Here is a 20,180-nt window from a genome sequence, read left to right on the forward strand (position 1 = left end):
AAAAAAAAAATAATAATAATAATAATAATAATAATAATAATAATCAGAACAAATACAATAGGTCTTTCCACAGAAAAGTGGAAAGACCTAATAATAATAATAATAATAATAATAATAATAATAAAAATGACTTTATTTAAATAGGGTGACTCAATTAGCATTCACTAATCTACCTTGAGGCCATAAAAAAAAACATACAGAACAAGTATTACAAATATTACAATTTTTGAACATACCATTAAACTTTCACGCTAAATGATTGTCTGTAGAACAAAAAAAACAAAATGATACATTATACACAAACATTAAAAAGACATGATAGAGTTAGAGAGTTGTTACATATCATTTATAGTTAAAAAAAATCTACACATTTTCTTTTAAAAGTACCAAAATGTTCACATAGTTTTATTTCATTTGGTAGTTTATTCCAAAGTATTGAGGAGCTTTTTTTCATTTGTTATAATTTCCATGTCCAACATTAGGTCATTTGTTAACTAGTTTAGACGAGTTTTAAGAATATGAGTTGAACTTGTAAATAAAAGCACATTCAACGTAAACATGATAATAATCTTAACGGGAAACCCACTGCGACAAAAAAGATCTAATACGGTTATCACTGGAAAGAGGTCATAATTGAGGAATGTAGCTGAATATTTCATTGAGTTTTCTGGGTCTGAAGGCACGTCTGCTGGGCGCCAATTTATTTTCTTCAACAGAACACTTTTTATATTCTTTTGAGAAAAGATTCTGTTGTATGCGCATATATGTCTAATTTATTCCATAGCCTAATAGATGATGGGAAAATGAGTCATCAATTCTCAAAAAGGTACCATAATGTCTCCACTATATCTTATATATAGTAGTACTTTGTTTTGTTCTTGTTATTGCCATATTATATAGATACTTTTATATTGTGGTTTTTGTTAAAGGTAGTATGTTGAAATCTGGATATTTTTGTGTCGTTTAGTTGCTAATGAGGTACTAGTACATGACTTTTCATCTCCTTTATGTTTATGTATTAACCACTGATATATCAATCGTACTTAAATGGTATTTTGGAGAGTTTGGAGATTAAGAAAGTATTTAGAACAGATAGTTAAAAAAAAACCTGTAACTTTTAATGAGTGGGTTTGCTGTGTATTTTGATTTACATTCATTTCTATTCTCCAAAGTGTCAATTTTCCATAGTGTCAATTCTCTATAGTGTCAATTCTCCATATTGTCAATTCTTCATAGTGTCAACTCTTCATAGTGTGTCAATTCTCCATACAGTGTCAATTATCCATAGCGTGTCTATTTCCAAAGAGTGTCAATTCTCCAGTGTCTATTCTCCATAGAGTGTCAATTCTCCATAGTGTCAATTATCCATAGAGTGTCAATTCTCCATAGATTGCCAAATCTCTGAAGTGTCAATTCTCCATAAAGTGTCAATTCTCCATAGTTTCAATTCTCCATAGTGTCGATTCTCTATAGTGTCATTTCTCCATAGTGTCAATTCTCCATAGAGTGTCAATTCTCCATAGTGTCAATTTTGTAAAATGTGTCAATTCTCCAAAGTGTCAATTAGTAGTAAATGTACATTAGTTTCACAAGTATTCGGATCTTGCGGTTAATACAAATAAATATCAAATCCTTCTGCCATATAAGTGGTTAAGCAATGGCGATTAGTCAGATGTTTCTGTAGACAGAATTATTGATTCATTATCAGCAAGTATCAGTATGTTAAAATATGATCATTTGTATTAATTTGAATAATTCATGAGCATTTACTGTCTCTGTTAAAATACATTAAAGATATTTTAAATCGAAAATGAAATAAGTCTTAGTAACTTATTATCATTTTGCGTTGGAATTTCGTTTAGCCTATGTGTGATCATGTGTTATAAAATAAGTGCTACCCGTTATCATTACCAAATAGTTTACATACGTAAGTACTCGTTGTAAAAATTAATAGTACATGAAAATAAAACTTTCCAGTCAGGTTATCTTCAAATCATTAATCATTATCCAATCAGATCAAAAATAAAAGATTATTGACAGAAGTGGGCAGTAATTGACAAAACGCGAAAAAAACGAGAATTGACAACAGCGAGAAAAAGCAAAAAACACGAAAACGCGATGTCGAAAACGCGAAAACGAGAAGTGAAACTATTTTTCGTTTTCGCGTTTTCGCCCTATTGAATATGAAAGGCGAATTAGCCTTATCCAGCCACCACAGTAATTCGACAAGATTTTCTAGATCAAATTTATTCTAGAACATTTGAAATCACAGCTTTGAAAGCCGAACATGTAAAAGGAATTACATGATCGAACATGAATAATTTGAATCGTGTATTTACCAATGAAGCCGGTAGTTGATTTTACATAATTCAATCTGTTATTTTGTAATTATTTAAATTTGAAACACGTGGCTTTTACATTAAAATCTAGTAGATTTATTTTTTGGTGAATCTATATATCAATATCTGGAATAATATTTCTATCGTCATGTGTTTGTTGACCTGGCTCCGATTAAGATACCTTGTCAATTTTTAGAGACACGTGAAAATGATAACACATTTATATTTACTGTGTAGTTTTGTCAGTGTAGTTTTAACTGAGGAATTTACCATTACAATATTTAACTACGCAACGGCGAATATGGTTGTAAAAGTTAACAGCACGTTTTTAATTCTAAACACAGCATCTAAAATTCAATGTGCTGAAAAATGTACATCAAACAGTAAGTGTTGGAGTGTAAGTTACAGTTCTAATGGAGAGTGTAGACTTTGTGACAGAGTATCGAATTCGCTTTGTACGATTTGTGAAGAGGAAATCGGCGCAGTTTTATACTCTAAGGTAACAATGGTTTGTCTGATTTGTATTCTAAACTAATATTTAAACTGATATTAAAATTGAGATGTCTGTAGGCTTTTCAAATATACACTATCCGATATCTGCAGGCTTTTAAAATATAAACTATGCCGATATCTGCAGGCTTATCAAGTATAAACTATGCCGATATCTACAGGCTTATCAAATATAAACTATCCGATATCTGCTGGCTTTTAAAATCTAAACTATGCCGATATCTGCTGGCTTTTAAAATATAAACTATGCGATATCTGCAGACTTATCAAATATAAACTATCCGATATCTGCTGGCTTTTAAAATATTAACTATGCGATATCTGCAGGCTTATCAAATATAAACTATCCGATATCTGCTGACTTTTAAAATATAAACTTTTCCGATATCTGCTGGCTTTTAAAATATAAACTATGCGATATCTGCAGGCTTATCAAATATAAACTATCCGATATCTGCTGGCTTTTAAAATATAAACTATGCCGATATCTGCAGCCTTTTCAAATATAAACTAAGAGATATCTACAGGCTTTAAAAATATAAACTATTCGATATCTGCTGGCTTTTGAAATGTAAACAATGCGATATCTGCAGACTTATCAAATATATACTATGCCAATATCCGCTGGCTTTTAAAATATGAACTATGCCGATATCTGCAGGCTTATCAAATATAAACTATGCTGATATCTGAATGCTTTTCTTGTAGCTGATATTGTTTCTTTATCTTTGATGTATGCCTTTAGTAGAAAATGCTAGGATGGTGAACGATCCTTATCTTTTCTCCGTAAATGTTAAATTCAACGAAAATATAACTGGAATCCCATTTTGGTGGGGTAAAACCATAGTGAATTCTTCCTGTTTCAATAGACGGTGGGGATATCCATTGCTTCAAATAAAGGTTGTGAAGACAAAGGCAAAATATAGATTTTATCTAATTTCTTTTGATTATGTTAGTAGGTCAACATTGATATCTAAAACCATAAGTTTTGTATCCTACTACAAAGTAACTGGTTTACTCATTCCCGGTCCTCTTCATTAATACCGTCGTCTTTCCCTCTATTGTGACATTACCTAAAGCGACGACTTATGGCACATTTTTACTTACTGGAGCAACATGACGGTTATCACAGCACCGGAGTTCACTTCCACTTTTTGGAGGGGTTGGTGATGCCCAGTTGTTAGTTTTCTATGTAATGTTTAATTGTATTATTGTTGTCTGTGCTTTTATTGTTTATTATTTTTTTCTATGGTGTTGTCCTTTTTTATCGGACAGATGATTTTCTATTGACCCCTCGGTATGTTCTTTCTTTTTTAAAACTGATAAGATAAACGAATGACAAAGCTCCCTTTCCAAACAACTCTACCTAATTAATAATTATGATTTGCTATTACATATGTCAAGAATATACCTTTATTAAATAGGACGATGAAGACACCTGTATAAATGGCAGGAGGTTAGATCAGGATAATGCATGTATATGTCTGGATGGTTATGCTGGTACTAACTGTGAAACGTTAATTTCAGGTGAGTTTACGATAAATTCATCAAATTTTGCAACATCAATTGAATTAAGTTTGAAATGAATTACTAGTATAATGCAATCAGAATCAGCATAGTTGAAAATGGATCGGTTAAAAAATGTGACTTTTAGATTTGCCAAGATGGGTCTTTACGGCACAACCGCATCACATAAGAGGTCCTATTGGTTCCATATGGATTCTACTTTACTAACTGGTCGGTTAACTGTAGCTAGTATGAAGACATGGAATCTTCAAAATACTATGTGATAATATAAACAACCAGTGTAACTTATGTCCAGTGTATTTAAAACAAATATCTAATGCATAATACATTTACCACAAATATTTTATTTTTGTTATGCCCTTGCTATATTTTGGTTAAGCGATTTGGTATAAAGTTATTTTCGCTAATTGCGTAACGACATTCTTTCTAGTAAAATTTGACAAGAGACGTCGGAAAATTAATAACATATTGATCTTTGACAATGTTAAGATTTCATGTAACAGTATGGCCACTTGGACCATATCTACACCTCGACATTTCACAGCCTCAAGAGTGTTGTTTTCTGCGTCAGATGTAATAAATATAAAGTTAATAATCATATTTTTTCTGCTAGACTTTTTGCAAGTGTAAGATCAGAATACGTAGTGCAGCATTTTTAAAGTATGGTGTCACAAGTTTTTGAACATTAAAGTCATTCAATTTAAATATACTATGATAGCATTGCTCATTTAAGTGGACTTCTCCAGAAAATGCCAACGAGACCATCGGACCATCGAATTAAAACAGATGACTATCTTGGGCTCCATTCCGGAGTTGTCCCAAATCTGATTAAAATCAGATTACATTTGTTCCAAAACTTTTAATGAACTAAACCTGGTCACAAGTTTCATATCTAACCGTGGATTTCTCACAAGTACAGTCTCGATATATAATGGAGTTGTTTTCAATATTATCGTAAGGTTGCGTATATCTACGATGATTATATATTTTAAATTGCACCAATGGGAAGACGTTTCCATATTATAACGGCAATGATGGTATATTTTTTATCAAACCCTCAGCCTCTCCTAAGCCCATCCCTGTGTATTGTTCCATAACACAACTCAGAGCAAGAACATATATTCAGCGCTATCATAACCCTGGTTTTGGATTTAATTAGACCTGGGATAGCTACAGGAATGGGTTTGGGGATATGTTTACAACAGCCAAAGATTTGTGACCTGGAAAAGTTCATTCACATTACATCAAAAAAAGTAGATTTTATACACTTGTGTTTGAAATGGGAAACCAAGATAAAAATGAAGTTTATCAACAGGAATATGAAGGGTTTGTACTCAACGATGAGGCATCACAATTCTCTTTTGGACTTGATTCTGAAAGAATTGAACTACACTATCTGGCCTACCTACATCAGGAAACTGTCTTTCATATGTTGAAAGTGGCATCTTTTCTATAATGCTCTGAAATGCGCACACATACACGACAGTTGATGGTGGTTTGGGTACACAGCGAATTGTGGCTACTGCAAATCAAATGGCGTGCTTATTTAGTCAACCAACGATTGGTGTGGATAATGAAGTATTCTGGGAGGAGAATATGAAAGATTGGTCATCCTGGTATGTTGAAATGTGGTAAGAATTTAGATGATGTGTTCTAGCAGATGTTGACTTTACTTCTACTGTCTTACCAAGTGACCGTTGATAGTTTAGCCTCTTCGTTATACTATGTCCTTTCGTGTCTGTGCAGGTTCAAAAATTAAAGTTAGTATTTTTATATTGAAGTAGGCATCGTTTACTACTTTTTATACAATTTTAAGAAAAGGTCGTCTCGATTTTTGTACATGTATTTGCGGTCTACTCGATCTATTCACATTCAATGTTTACATAAGGATTAGATCCGTTAGCATTTGCTTAGTAACATAATTTCAAATGTTAATCTTAGCTGCATATCATCGATTCCTTTAGAATTTTTTCCCTGAACTTCTCTGATCTAGCTGCATATATATACAGATAATTAGCATGTTCCAGAATGGTATACAGTAGAAAATAAATTGAAGTTGACACTCTAGGAATTTGTTTTAAATCAATTTTTCATCAAGCTCCTATAGCCTGCCGTACTCGTGGCATTGAATACAATTAGTCAGACTTATCAAATAACTAGAGAAAAGTGGACAAAAAAAATAAAGAATAGAGAATAATTGGGGGGGGGGGCTACATATTGTACATATTACAAAACCGATAAAACAGTCTGTGACTAAATTCAGACTAGGATAACTATTTACAACAAAAAACACTGCAAAAGAAGGGAATTGCAGAGACAAAATGTCTCTTTTGTCGGCATGATTACTCGTCTGAGTTTCAATATATAAAAAAAGGATGATATTGTGTTTGATTTTTTGGGAGATATCTTTGATATATGCAACAAAAGTTAAATCCTGGAGCAGGTATATGATCGTATCTGTATGTTATCACTAAGTCTTGTAAGTCTAATTCCGGTCTCTAGTTATAAGTGTTAATTTGTACCTTGTTTGCCATTGTTCCTTTTTATTCACTGGTTTGTATTGTCCCCTGGTTTGTCTCTGCATTTCTGTTCTTCTGCACTGCCGCTTTGGTTTTGATCTTTTCTTTATTTGATATATGATTTCAATTGCTTCTGACTGACTTTTTTAGGAGTAATTTAAATGATATGAAAGAAAGACTGCTTACCCGAGTTAACCACCTTTTATTTGTTGCGGTGTGTGTTGCTCAGTCTTTAGTTGTCTATGTTGTTTTTTTTTAACTTGTTTGTCTTTTGGTTGTTTTTCATTTGTTGCTATGGCCATTGTCAGTTTGTTTCGACTTGAGTTAAAACACCCCTTTGTAACTTCTGCCTCTCTGACTTAATGGCGAGGCACAGATTTAACCAAAATTATCGTATTTAAGGAGATCCTGATTTGTTATTGCAGATATCAAAATATTCCCTAAAAATCAAAGACAATATCTTAAAATACTTCAGAACCTCCATTCGATTTCATGATATCCTGCAATATTTCAGGACCTCTATGATTCAATTAAGGACCTCCATTATACCTGAAATCGATTTGTAGATTTCCGTGCCTCATAAACGATTAGGCATAACATTTTTTTTTCACTAAGAATAAATGTTAGATATGTTTTAATCTTCCCCCAAACAATTGATTGATAGACAATTTTTGGACATTTTTTTAACAGTTATGCTTTCAAGGATAAAATCTGGTACAGATGATCGAATTTAAATGTACATATTGCCACCGCATACTTGTCTGTATAATTCTTGATCTCTATTCAATGATGTAAATGGATAAATTTAGCTCTTTTATTTTGTGATCTTTTACTATCAGATTCCAGATTTTTCTAATGTCGGTTAACTTCTGTCTGTTTATACACAGTTTTGATTTTGAAGAAAAACCGACATGGTTAAAAAATACAAATAATAACACCATTAGAAACACTATTCTATTTTAATATGCTTGTCATGGTTAGAAAATACATAAAATAACATCATTACAAACTCGATTTTATATTCTTGTACATGTCTACAATAAAACAAATATATTCTATTTTTAGAAATTAACCTGTGATAATATAAACGTCACAAAAAATACGTCACTTTTTGTGGCGTTGATACATTCGTGTGACGCACTATTTATAATTCATTAGTGGTGTCCTGGTGTGCTGTCGTGAATTCATGGGAGGTGTCCGTTGCTATTCTGTGGTTTTCATGCTGTAATGTACTATTACTTTATGTATTTATGTGTTTCTCTGTCCTGAATGTTCTTGCGTTTATTTGTACTGTATTCCTGTCACGTAATGTTGTCATTTTAGCGGTATTTTTAACATTGCCATATAAGCGGGAGGTTTGGCTAGCCATAAAACCCCTATAATCATAGAAGACAAGAAGTTTACCCGAATTCCTTTCGATGTCATTTGTATATAGATATAAATAAGTCTAAATTGAAAACCTATGATTGCGTTGGATAAAGTCCGCAATTTTTATACGTGTGCATGCAAAACAAATTTCTTGGTAGAGGGGTCTAAATACAGCACAAACAACATTTTCCAAAAGACCAAAAAAGTGAAAAAGTATATTTAAACAAAACGCATTTGACTAACAGGTCGAACAACGGATGTTTTTAAACCCTGATGACTGCCATTGGCGATTGCCAAATAAACGGATCACAAGATGTAACAACATGGATCTTTATGATAAATTTAATACCAAACAGAAAACAATAAACCTGCGGAAAAGATAGTATACCGCAAACATGAAGTGCAAAAATTTGTACACCATATCCGGATTTCGACATTTTATGTCTCTTCAGTGATGTTAGGAATCGAAACGGTATTTGGAAGGCCATATAATTTACCTCAATTTAGGATATATTTTGAAGAGTCGAAAAAGGATGAACGGATCATATAAACACGAAGATAAATATATATATATATTATTTTCAATTTAGATTTGTATATATTAAGTAACTATATGTTTAATAGTATGGGGACACCAGGAAGGTCTTGCCAGCAGCCTGGGCTCTTTTAACTGAATATATGTTGAACATCAAGTCATTTGAAATATTTTTTTCCGGCATTCCATAGTTGTTTCTATCTCCAAATGTTACTAGAATGTCAGTTTTATTTTATTCCAGAAATATAATGTTTTAAAAGTACATCTTTGGTTGCATTTTATTGAAAAAAATATATATTTCATAAAGAGAAATATGTGATTTACATGATGGATTATATTTGATGAAGGGTTCACACAACGAGAATTTAACTTGAATTGGACACAAAACATGCAAAAGATGTCATACACCTCTTTAACCTTTTTCAACAATGACTATAATGCTTTTAATGTTATCGAATATTCAAATTTTATTTACTTTCAACCAAGAAAATTTGAAGAATATCGAACCGACTGATGGCAGCCGGTTGAATATTGAATAACGAATAACGAACCTGCCGCCAACTTCACATGCATGTCACAGTTGAGTAGAACAGTTTGATAATTTTCCTCCACAAATAAGTATTGAATTAAAATTAAATGCAACAAAGAGTTATGTATATTATAGGTTAACCTGTCAAGATCTGTTTGTTGGAAATTGTGATACATTTCCAGAAGTGAAAACATATTAAAATCGACGGGGTACATCTATCATTTGTTAGAAACAACATTGTTTTAATACAAACTAAGGTGGTTTTGTTGTTCGTGCATAAGGCAATTGGTAAGTACATATTTTCAACTATTGAAACAGACGTATGGATATACAAATATACGTATACTGAAACAGAAGTATTGATATAAAGATATATGTATGATTAATTATCTTGCTTGTATATTTACATAAAAATATTTTTTAATTTTTCAGTTAATTATTGTTTAATGTATTTGGCACACAGCTTGTCAGCGAACTCCCCATTTTATGGCGGTTGACAGTGTAACCAAGGTCTGGTTTCACTGTCAATCTGGCAGAATTCACTGCATCAAAAACATTTCGTTTTATAAATAGTATCATTCACTACAGATGAACAATGTAAGCGTTTTAATCCATCACCTGTGTTCCCACGGTAATCCAAATTGTTTTAATCTTAATTTCTTCTGTTACCACAATTTGCGGTAGACATTCATACATAATCAGCAGAAGACTATTGAACTAAAACATAAAACCAAAAACCCGCCCTCCCTCCCAGTAAATTGGTTATGCATTTAAATATGACAAGTGTGGACACAGAGTTGTGTTGTATGATGGGCCAGTTTTTGTAATGACTTGTGCAGGGGTTGATTCTGCAGAGTGCCTGTAGGTGCAGATGCCATTAAAAATCAAAAATTTTGTGTTTTTTGGTTGGCGAATGTGGACACTGTTTTACATTGAAATAGTAAAACAGATACTTAAGAAGTAACAAAACACTAACTATTAAAAACAACTCTCAAGAAGAAACAATTGAAAAGTACCATGAATGATATTGTTCTACAAATGTGTTGCATATTTGATTGTCATGCCCTAAGACCCCTTAGACCAAACTGAAATTTAAAGGAGTTCAATAAACAAAAATGTGTTTGAATCTTTGAAATATGGATTTAATGCAAGAAAAAAGCGTCAATACTTCAGAATATCAGTTGAAATAAAATGATAATGATACTGAAAATACAATGAAAAAAATTAGCATCTTTTCTGTTTTGTAAATATAATTAGATTTTTACACTGCTTTTGTTTATTTTATCTTTTCTGGTGATGTTTGAGTTGACATTTCTGGACGCCTACATGTATTTTGCGAAATGGGCAGGTGAAGAATTTCGATTGATGTAATAGAACTGTCCTCAAAGACTGATTTACTTTGTCTCGGATTTGCAGAATTCGATACATCAAAAAACATTTCGTTTTATAAACACTACATATGAACAATGTAACGGTTTTGATCCATCATAAGTGTTACCACGGCGTTCCAAATTGTTTTAATCTTATCTTCAGAAACCACATTCTGTGGTAGTCATTTATATAATTATAGATATATTAGACAGCACGATTGCCTTAATCAGCGATCTGCCAGTAACCTCATATTTTCAGATATACCAGTGACAGTTAAATTGCCAGTAATCCGCGGCACATACATATATTGAGATTACTGTGGCTGTGGTCAAATACTGCCAAATTGTTGTTGGGTTTTAACAAGCATCTGGGATAACGTTATATGTATTTTTTGAATTGTTGATAATTGCGATGACTGATTAGCTGTATTTTTTCAAAATCAAATGATCGACATAACATGCATATTCAGACGAGAACAAATGAACAATAAGTAAACAGGTAGGCATTGCAATCCCATTTGACGTTTCCATTCAAACCGAAAGTGACTGCGATTTTTACATTCTTCGAAGCTAAACAAAACAACTCTTTAACGCGGGAGAAATCCAGGTGACAATATTTAAGACTCAATCCTTGGGTCTTATCGCGATAAAGCAAAATTGTCAAGCCTTAGTTTTTAAGATATATTATCATTTGAACCGATTTAAAAGTGTACATTATAAATTTGATATTTCTTTAAAGAACTATACTATGTATAAATGTCAATAATTAAAATTAAAATTCTAATCTGGTGATTACAACTTTTCATATTGCACAGCTCATTGAATTACTGTCAATAAATTAGTGAATTTTACAGTAGTATCATACTTTAACCTTGGCCTAAAAAAAGTATAGGATATCAAGGGACATTTCGTGGTTCCCGGGTAGACACGAAATCCACAAATAATAATGAAACAACAGCATTTGGAATATCTTCCCTACATGAGTATGCTTTGAATTTGTGAAACAACTCTTTGAAACAATTCATTTTTATAAAACATTTTGCTGTATATTTTTCTAATTTAAAAAAAAAACAGGAGTCATTTTTTCATAAACATTGGTATAAATAATCTTCATATATAATCAAGACAATAGAGGCTCCATGTACTCGTTTTCGAGCTAATGAGCAAAATCAGTCCAAAAAACATCTTTTCCCGATATGTTACAATTTTACATCAGCAACGTCATTACCTTCCCTGTAACTGTATCGTATGGTCTTGTTGTTTTTCGAAAGTGTGTAATATTGCTTTCGTAGACTAAAGAAGTGTTTCTGATCTTTTTCAAAGTCATTTTAATTTAACTCTTTTTTTTCATTTGTTATATATTTTTTTTTCAAAAAAATGTATGTATTTTTTACATGAAAAATGAGACAAAACAAATATATAAATAAAAACAATAATAATTTTTCACTAGATGAGGGTATTTTTTATTGTCTATCGGTTAGAAAATTGATCATTTGTTTATTTTACGGATAAATGCACTTTGGCTTTTTGAACTATTGTCTTCGATAACTACCATTACATTCAGGTGACATATATATAACATGAAAAAAGAAACATCTCAGTTTACATTTATGTAAATCAATGTTTGTGAACAGGTACTACTCTTTAAACAACATTTCGTTTGCTTGATCGGTCATCAAGACAAATTGGTACAATGGTACTTGTTAAACTGACAATTACAATTTCATTTTGGATATTTATTGTAAACGGTATGTACAATTTAAATGCTACATAACATTGTTTTTCAAAATGCAATTTATAAACATTTACAATATGAGATTATGCTTAGTCATTTATCAATTGGTATTGTAGAATTGATGCAATCTTGGTTTAGATATTAATTCTAATAATTACCTGTTATTATTACTTTACTTTTATTACTTTACTTGATAGGTATTTGTTTTCTAAAACGTTAAGGTAATGTATCAGGTATACATTTGAATTCAGCAGTATCAGAAGTATAAGTTTGGAAAGAACATATACGTGTTTTCTCTACTTCTCCTTTGATTTTGTACCCGAGGCAAACAAATTGGAGGGCATCTATACTTTGTTTATTTCTGTAGTGAATAACTACTTTAGTTACCTAGAATATCGAAAGAAATTTTCAAATGTCATGATGAAGAAATTTTGTTATTTTACAAATGTTTATTTTCTTTTTTATCGTCAGTAGAGTCGTTATGTCTGGAATGTCAGTGTTAAGTCACTAATTTTATCATTTAAGGGTCTTATCCTTTTGAATACTACCAGTGCTCTGAGTTCTCTGATTTGTGTTGTCCTGATGGCCACAAATGTACTGGTAATACAGCTTGTGTAAAGAACCTGACGTACCCGACCTCATCATCAGGAGGGTAAGTCAACTCTAATTATTCCGTATTTGTTTTTTTTAATTCATAATTTATCACTGTTAAACATCAGACGAAAATGAAAACACGAAATCTTTTTTTTGAATAAAATCGTTCAATGTACAAATGAACAATAATCATCATCACCATCAACAGCAGTATTAACAACACACACACAAGCATCATTATCATCAACATCATCATCAATTAAATCACTTTTATAAATACTTTTAATATAAATCAGTGGTCATTTCTTAACTATATCACAATTATTTAATATAAAAGTCTGATTCAAATCCATGTTTTATTTTTTCTTATTTATATAATAGTTATTACTAGGGCCATTGCTGGTGGGAATTTAGGCGGCATAGTTTTAATAGCAGTCGTATGCAGCTGTATCTCAGCGGCTGTTAGATGTAAGTTTTGTTTGCATTTTTCAAAAGTTTTAAAAGCTTGGTAGTTGTTTAAAACAAAATAGCACATGTTATTAGATACTGTTACGTTAGAAATATTTGTGCAAAAAGAGTATTTGGCTTTTATAAGCACTGTTTCTATGTATTTTGACAACAAGTAATATTGATAAACCCAACCTGATATATATATATATATATATACATCTCATAGAAGAGCAAATAATAAATAGTCGCCGGCAGCCAAGTAATCATAAAAACAAACTTTCGAGAGCTAAAATGTAAATAACTGAGTCAACCTTTCATGTCGAAATGTGTGGTGATAAAAGATTTAGAGTGTGCAAAAGCAGAGATAATTTATTAACAAGAGACCGGAACTTAAAAGATATTTACAAATTGGAAAATTGTTAGGACTTCCAGTAATGGCTTCTTTGCATAAAGATTCACCGTTTCAATTTCTTATGATTTACTATTTTCTCGTTTGCAAATCGCACAGTCATGTATAAATATATATCAAGATGAGAATAAATGTCATTTTCAATCATAATATCCAGTAATATATATTTCAGCAAAGTCATAGTTCCACAGAGAAAAATAGTCGGCGGAAAGATCATAGCCAAGGAACAACTACCAAACTAGATTACGCTACCCATATGGCAGCAAAATACCGCTACTGAATAAAAAAACACTTCCGGGTATTATCAACTTGTATAACCTATGTATATCATCACATATTAAATATAAAAGTACTTGTCTCGTACTTTATTTGAATCTGATCTTTTATAAACTTGTTATTTTATTTTGATGCAAAACATTCTTCAAAGAGGTACATTAAAGGGAATGCTACTTAATAACATTAGGTTTTCGGGGGAAGGGGTTGTTTTTGGGGTTTTTTTTGTGGGTAGGCGCTTAGTTGTATTACGGTTTTATCATTTTATTTGTTTTATTTTCCTATACTTTAGGTCGTTACTATTGTAATATTTGTTTTTTCCTTTATGTCATCTTAAATGATTTAGCTATTTGTTTTAAGAAATGATCTTTGATATTTATATAAAAACGAAACGGAAGATACCCAGGGACAATCAAAATTCTTAGTCAAGGAGAAACCGATTGCATCATGGCAAAAAAAGGACAAACGACGAAAAATAACACTTAAATAAAACTTTTACATTTTATCGGTGGATATGCTTTCGGTTTATTTTGAATGTATACAAAAGCCCTTAGATTTAGAACTAATGACAGCACCTGTACTATAAAGTTAGCATCTCTATATATTCTCACCTTAGAGTAGGTAGCACCGATAATTAACTTCCAAACTTCCAAACGATCACGAAACATATATAAGTGCAAAATGTTTTATCTGATCAATACCTCCTCCAAAGTCATGCTGGGATTAAAACAAAACAATTCAAAAGGTGTCTTACTTTAATAGAGAGGCGAAAGATACCGAAGGGACATTCAAACTCATAATTCGAAAATAAACTGAAAACACCAGGACTAAAAAAGAAAAAGATAAACAACAGTACACAATACACAACATAGAAAACTAACGACTGAGCAATACGAACCCCACCAAAAAGTTAGGGTGATCTCAGGTTCTGCTAAAGTGTTATAAGCAGTTTATTATGAAATTTATCAATATTTCAAAATTAAAGAAAATAAAGAAAGAAAGACTAATGACTAAATCTTTCGACTAAGAATTTGCTTTCAAAAGATGTCAGATGTGTTCTACATTGATTACCACGAATGTCTTTTGGTATATTGAAAAATATAATCCTGACGGATTAAGAAACGGCGGTCAAGTATTCCGATCTGATTGTTAAAGTTCTAGGATCGGATCGTGAATGTCATTTTACATGACACAATTTAACTTCAATATCTGAGAACAAATCTGTTGTATTATCAAAAAGGATTAATTAATCAGAAACAACAAAGGTGTCTGTCAAAATGATTGTTATGCCCTTGCTCCAAACGAGGGATTTACTGGTATACATCCGTCCGTGTTTTCCTCTGTCGATACAATAGCATTTTTTGGGGGAACTACAATTCATAGCTTACTGAAATTTGGCGTCATGCTGTATGAAACTTATGATATACCATGATGGTCATGTATGAAGTGTTGGTCAGGTACTATAGATCAGAGCTTTCTGAAATTTATAATCAACCGTCATGTGTGCATGCTATACCGTGTGATGAGTTTTTACATCCATCACTTATCAACCAAATTACCAAGAGTACCAAATACTTATAGCGGTGTATCATTAGTGAACAATAGCTCATATTACAACTTGTCATTCCTCAATAACATATATCTTTACTCTCAAATCCTTCATTTTGACAAGGTATAAAACTGTCAAAATTTCCTCGGCAAAAAAGTTTGGAATCGTTAGTATCTAATGTCCAGTACGGGAACCAAAAGGTAGGATTTCTGTTTGATTTTTTATTATTTGTATGAAATTGTAGAATATGAGATGCACAATTTTCTACAACAGTTCTATCTTAATGAAGAAATAAATAAAAATGCAAGGTAAAATGACGACCACCGTGACCCTTACCTGAAAGACCTAATAGATACATATTCAGTGTCTACTTCATAAATAATACAAGATGGTTTTGAGTAATAGATTCTTAGTGCTGAAGTGTAAAAAGACGACCACTGTGACCCTAACCTGAAAGACCTAATAGATAAATATTCAGTCTCTACTTCATAAATAATACAAGATGGTTTTGAGTAATAGATTCTTGGTGCTGAAGTGTAAAAAGACGACCATCGTGATCCCAACCTCAAAAACCTAATAGATAGATATCCAGTGTCTATTTCATAAATAATACAAGATGGTTTTGAGTAATAGATTCTTCGTGCTGAGGTGTAAAATGACGACCACCGTGACCCTTACCTCAAAAACCTACTAGATAGATATCCAGTGTCTACTTCATAAATAATACAAGATGGTTTTGAGTAATAGATTCTTCGTGCTGAGGTGTAACATGACGACCACCGTGACCCTTACCTCAAAAACCTACTAGATAGATATCCAGTGTCTACTTCATAAAGTTGTGTATCTTTTTATTTTACTTTAGTTTTCCCGTTATTTGTCTTCGTGCTATTCTGCTTCTTTTGATCGCATGTATGACTTTTGACGTGACTCGGTATTTATGCATCCCGCCATCATGTTTTTGACTTTTTGGTGCATTCCTGCTACAGGTGGGTCCTGGGGTGCGATTCGGACACAAAGGGTTTTCACAGTGGTGTTTCTATTTTCTTTACTCTAGTATTTATATTTACTTAATTTTTACTTTATCGAGAAAGTGTATACTTTACACGGTATGTACTATCAACGACCAAAAAATTTGTTGACGTCGTTCAGTGTCAAATGTATCATCTTCTAAACCTTTGTTGTCGGCGTCTTTGATATATGACTAATGTGTATGTTTGTGTGAATTATTATGTCAGTTGTGTTGAATGTTTCTAATGTATGTTACACAGTTTTGGCTGCTGGGTCCCAATTATTGTCACATTATCCTATTTATGTCTATTTGGGTTACTCACCCAATTTTGTGAATATAATGGAATTGTAAACAACTGTCATTCAAGTGGGAGGTTCAGCTAGCTATCAAACCAGGTTTAACCCACCATTTTTTTCTGCAAAATGCCTGTACCAAAAGTATTTTGCACTTGTTCCGATGATTGATAGCGTTTGATTTTGTCAGTTTAAATCCCGCTTTCGGGCATTTTGTTGTTACTTTCTTATACGTGTTGGACCGATGGGTCATTTTGTGCTGAGTTGTTGTCTGTTTATTTCGTTTGTAGTTTGAATTCTGAATTTTTGGTACATTTCAAATATGTCTTATTTGTCAGTATAGTCGAGTTACGCGTGGTTTTTGTTATATGTTGTTTGTTTTTATGTGTGTTTACTGTTTGGTCTAACATGATCTTGCCTTGTATTACAGTTATTTAATTTAATTTTTGTTTTCTATATGTATGGAAAAGTTAAGATGAAAAATCAGCTACTTCATTTATATGATTTTAAGTTTAAAACAACTATATGCACAGGATTTTTTGTTTATACTCAGTTTTGATTTAGAAGAAAAACCAACATGGTTAGAAAATACAAATAATAACACAACTACAAACACAATTCCATTTTAATATTCTAGTCATGGTTAATAAATACATATAATAACATCATTACAAACTCAATCCAAATTTATATTCTTGTACGTGTCTATAAATTAATCAGTCTATTTTTATTTTTAGAAATTTACCTGTGATAATATAAACGTCACAAAAAATACGTCACTTTTACGTGATGTTGATCCATTCATATGACGCGCAGTTTATATTTCGTTTGTGGTGTCCTGGTGTGCTGCCGTAAATTCAAGTGAGGTGTCCGTTGTTATTCTGCGGTTTACATGTTGTTATGTACTATTATATTATATATTTATGAATTTCTCTGTGCTGAGTGTTCATGTGTTTGTTTGTACTGTCACGTAGTGTTGTCATTTTAGCTGTATTGTTTTACATTTCCATATAAGCGGGAGGTTTGGCTAGCTCTAAAACCAGGTTCAACTCACCATTTTTTCGTAAAATGTCCTGTATCAAGTCAGGAATATGGCAGTTGTTATCAGATAGTCCGTTTCTATGTATGTTGGCGTTTGATTTTGTTGTAGTTCAGTGTTTCTGTTGTTCCGTTGTTTTCCTCTTATAGTTGATGTGTTTCCCTCGGTTTTAGTTTTTTACCCGGATTTGTTTTTGCTTAATCGAATTATCTGTTATTGTATTGTTTTGTACAATAGAGATTACCAGACATGTGTAGCCAGTATCTGTTATTGTATTGTTTTGTACAATAGAGATTACCAGACATATGTAGCCAGTGTCTGTTATACCAGGTTCAACCCACCATTTATTCTTAAAATGTCCTGTACCAAGTCAGGAATATGGCAGTTGTTATCAAAAAGTCCGTTTCTATGTATGTTGGCGTTTGTTTTTGTTGCAGTTCAGTGTTTCTGTTGTTCCGTTGTTTTCCTCTTATAGTTGATGTGTTTCCCTCGGTTTTAATTTGTTAACCGGATTTGTTTTTGCTTAATCGAATTTTGACTATTGAACAGCGGTTTACTACTGTTGCTTTTATTTATTGAACCACTTATAAATATAATAAGATGAGGTATGGTTGCCAATAAGCCAACTGTTCTCCAAAGTGATAAGGACGTCAACATCGACTACAGATGAATCAACGGCTTCTACGATTAGAAAAATTCATAACTATATCAGTTCATCAAAGTGTATATTAAGTTTAAGAGTTTTAATATCCTGGCCTCGGGCATTACTGAAGAGACATTAATTGTTAAAATGCGCATATGGTGCAGTAAAATGGACACCGTTTATCATAATGCGTTATTAAAGGTTTCAGGATATCAAAAAGAGGAAACCAAAAAAACAGATTTTAGCCTATCAAAAAAATCTGTATTGCGTATGACACTTTGAGGGTCACGAAACGTGTTGTACCGGAGTGAATTAACAACTGGCTATTCCAATGTTTTTCGGTGTTATAATCATTTTAACGTGTTTAATTCGTTTTAGATTTTCAGATATTTTTGGTCTCGGATGTCACTAAAGAGACGTCAACTATAGAAATTTGCATCAAGTGCAGTAACATGGATTTAGTAAACGTTAATGTATATGTCCACGAAACGTATTGGTAACATCCTCATTTGATCTATAATAAAACCATTTAACGAGCAATAGGAAGGGCACCAAAAACGGTAATCTTCAACATACGTTTGGATGCTTACTGTTAAAAGAATTTTTGCTACCTTCAAACAACTATCCAAAATACAGAGCTGGGATTATACAACTATACCTTTCATGAACTAGTTATTTTTAGTTGTGCCTAGTACAAAATGTTTAACGTGTGAGCATTCACCATTCACATCCTTAAAAGTTTTTATCTTCCCCATTGCTACAGGAAACTCGTTTCATATGATTTAAACGTGTTACTTTACAATATATATTAAAGTATGTATTTAATGTTATATTAATGTGTTAAGTCCAAAAAATGTAAATTTTGCTAATTGATCTTTTGTGTTAATTTTGTCATCAATGTGTTTGCATTGCGTGGTCGAACTATGGAGTGTTAAAGAACTCTAGTATATGTAAATTGTGACAACGGGACATTTTCTTCGTCCTTTTTATCATTTGTTTTATTTGGTTATAAAGGTATGATATTAGGAATTAGAAATACAACCAAGGATCGCTTTTTGATTTTTTTTTTCAGTACAATTAGAATATAAATGATCACAGAACTATTTAACAGATTGGTCAATAAAAACACCTCTAGCCCTATATAATAAGTGTACATAATTATATTGTCTAATGCTTAACAAATAGTTAAAAGTTCGTGTTCAAGGACAACTACACTTTCAATTTTCAAACTGATTATTCTATTGTTTGAAATTAATACCATTAAAAATGTTTTCTCAATGACACGAAAACAGAAAGAAAATAGAGTTTTGTTCTGGATTAAAGACATAACTTCTTTAAGGGGCATTTTCTTTTGCCAAGTTGGTCAACAAGACAAAGTGGTAAGACGGGACCAGTAATACTGACTATAGTTATTTCTTTTTGGATAAGTACTGTAAAAGGTAAGTTATCTTAGGTATGATAATCTAAAATATTAATCTTAGCTTCATAC

General features: G+C 31.9%; 1 protein-coding gene across 7 annotated transcripts in view; it reads left to right on the forward strand.

Moving 5' to 3' along the window:
- LOC127737260 (uncharacterized) overlaps positions 1–20,180 on the forward strand; it is a 249,379-nt gene that overhangs the window by 94,714 nt on the left and 134,485 nt on the right. Inside the window, exons 3-4 of one of the 7 annotated variants that reach the window (XM_052247816.1) lie at positions 13,418–13,494; positions 14,058–14,264. The exons of 5 other annotated variants lie outside the window; for them this stretch is intronic. In XM_052247816.1, coding sequence (XP_052103776.1) covers positions 13,418–13,494; positions 14,058–14,068 — 88 coding nt within the window. In that variant the 3' untranslated portion in view covers positions 14,069–14,264. Of the gene's footprint in view, positions 1–13,417; positions 13,495–14,057; positions 14,265–20,180 lie in introns of those variants that run through there. One more of the 7 variants, XM_052247817.1, reaches the window with a different exon arrangement.

This window comes from Mytilus californianus, unplaced genomic scaffold (genome assembly GCF_021869535.1).
Source record: "Mytilus californianus isolate M0D057914Y unplaced genomic scaffold, xbMytCali1.0.p SCAF_4, whole genome shotgun sequence".
In the NCBI taxonomy this organism is placed as follows: domain Eukaryota; kingdom Metazoa; phylum Mollusca; class Bivalvia; order Mytilida; family Mytilidae; genus Mytilus; species Mytilus californianus.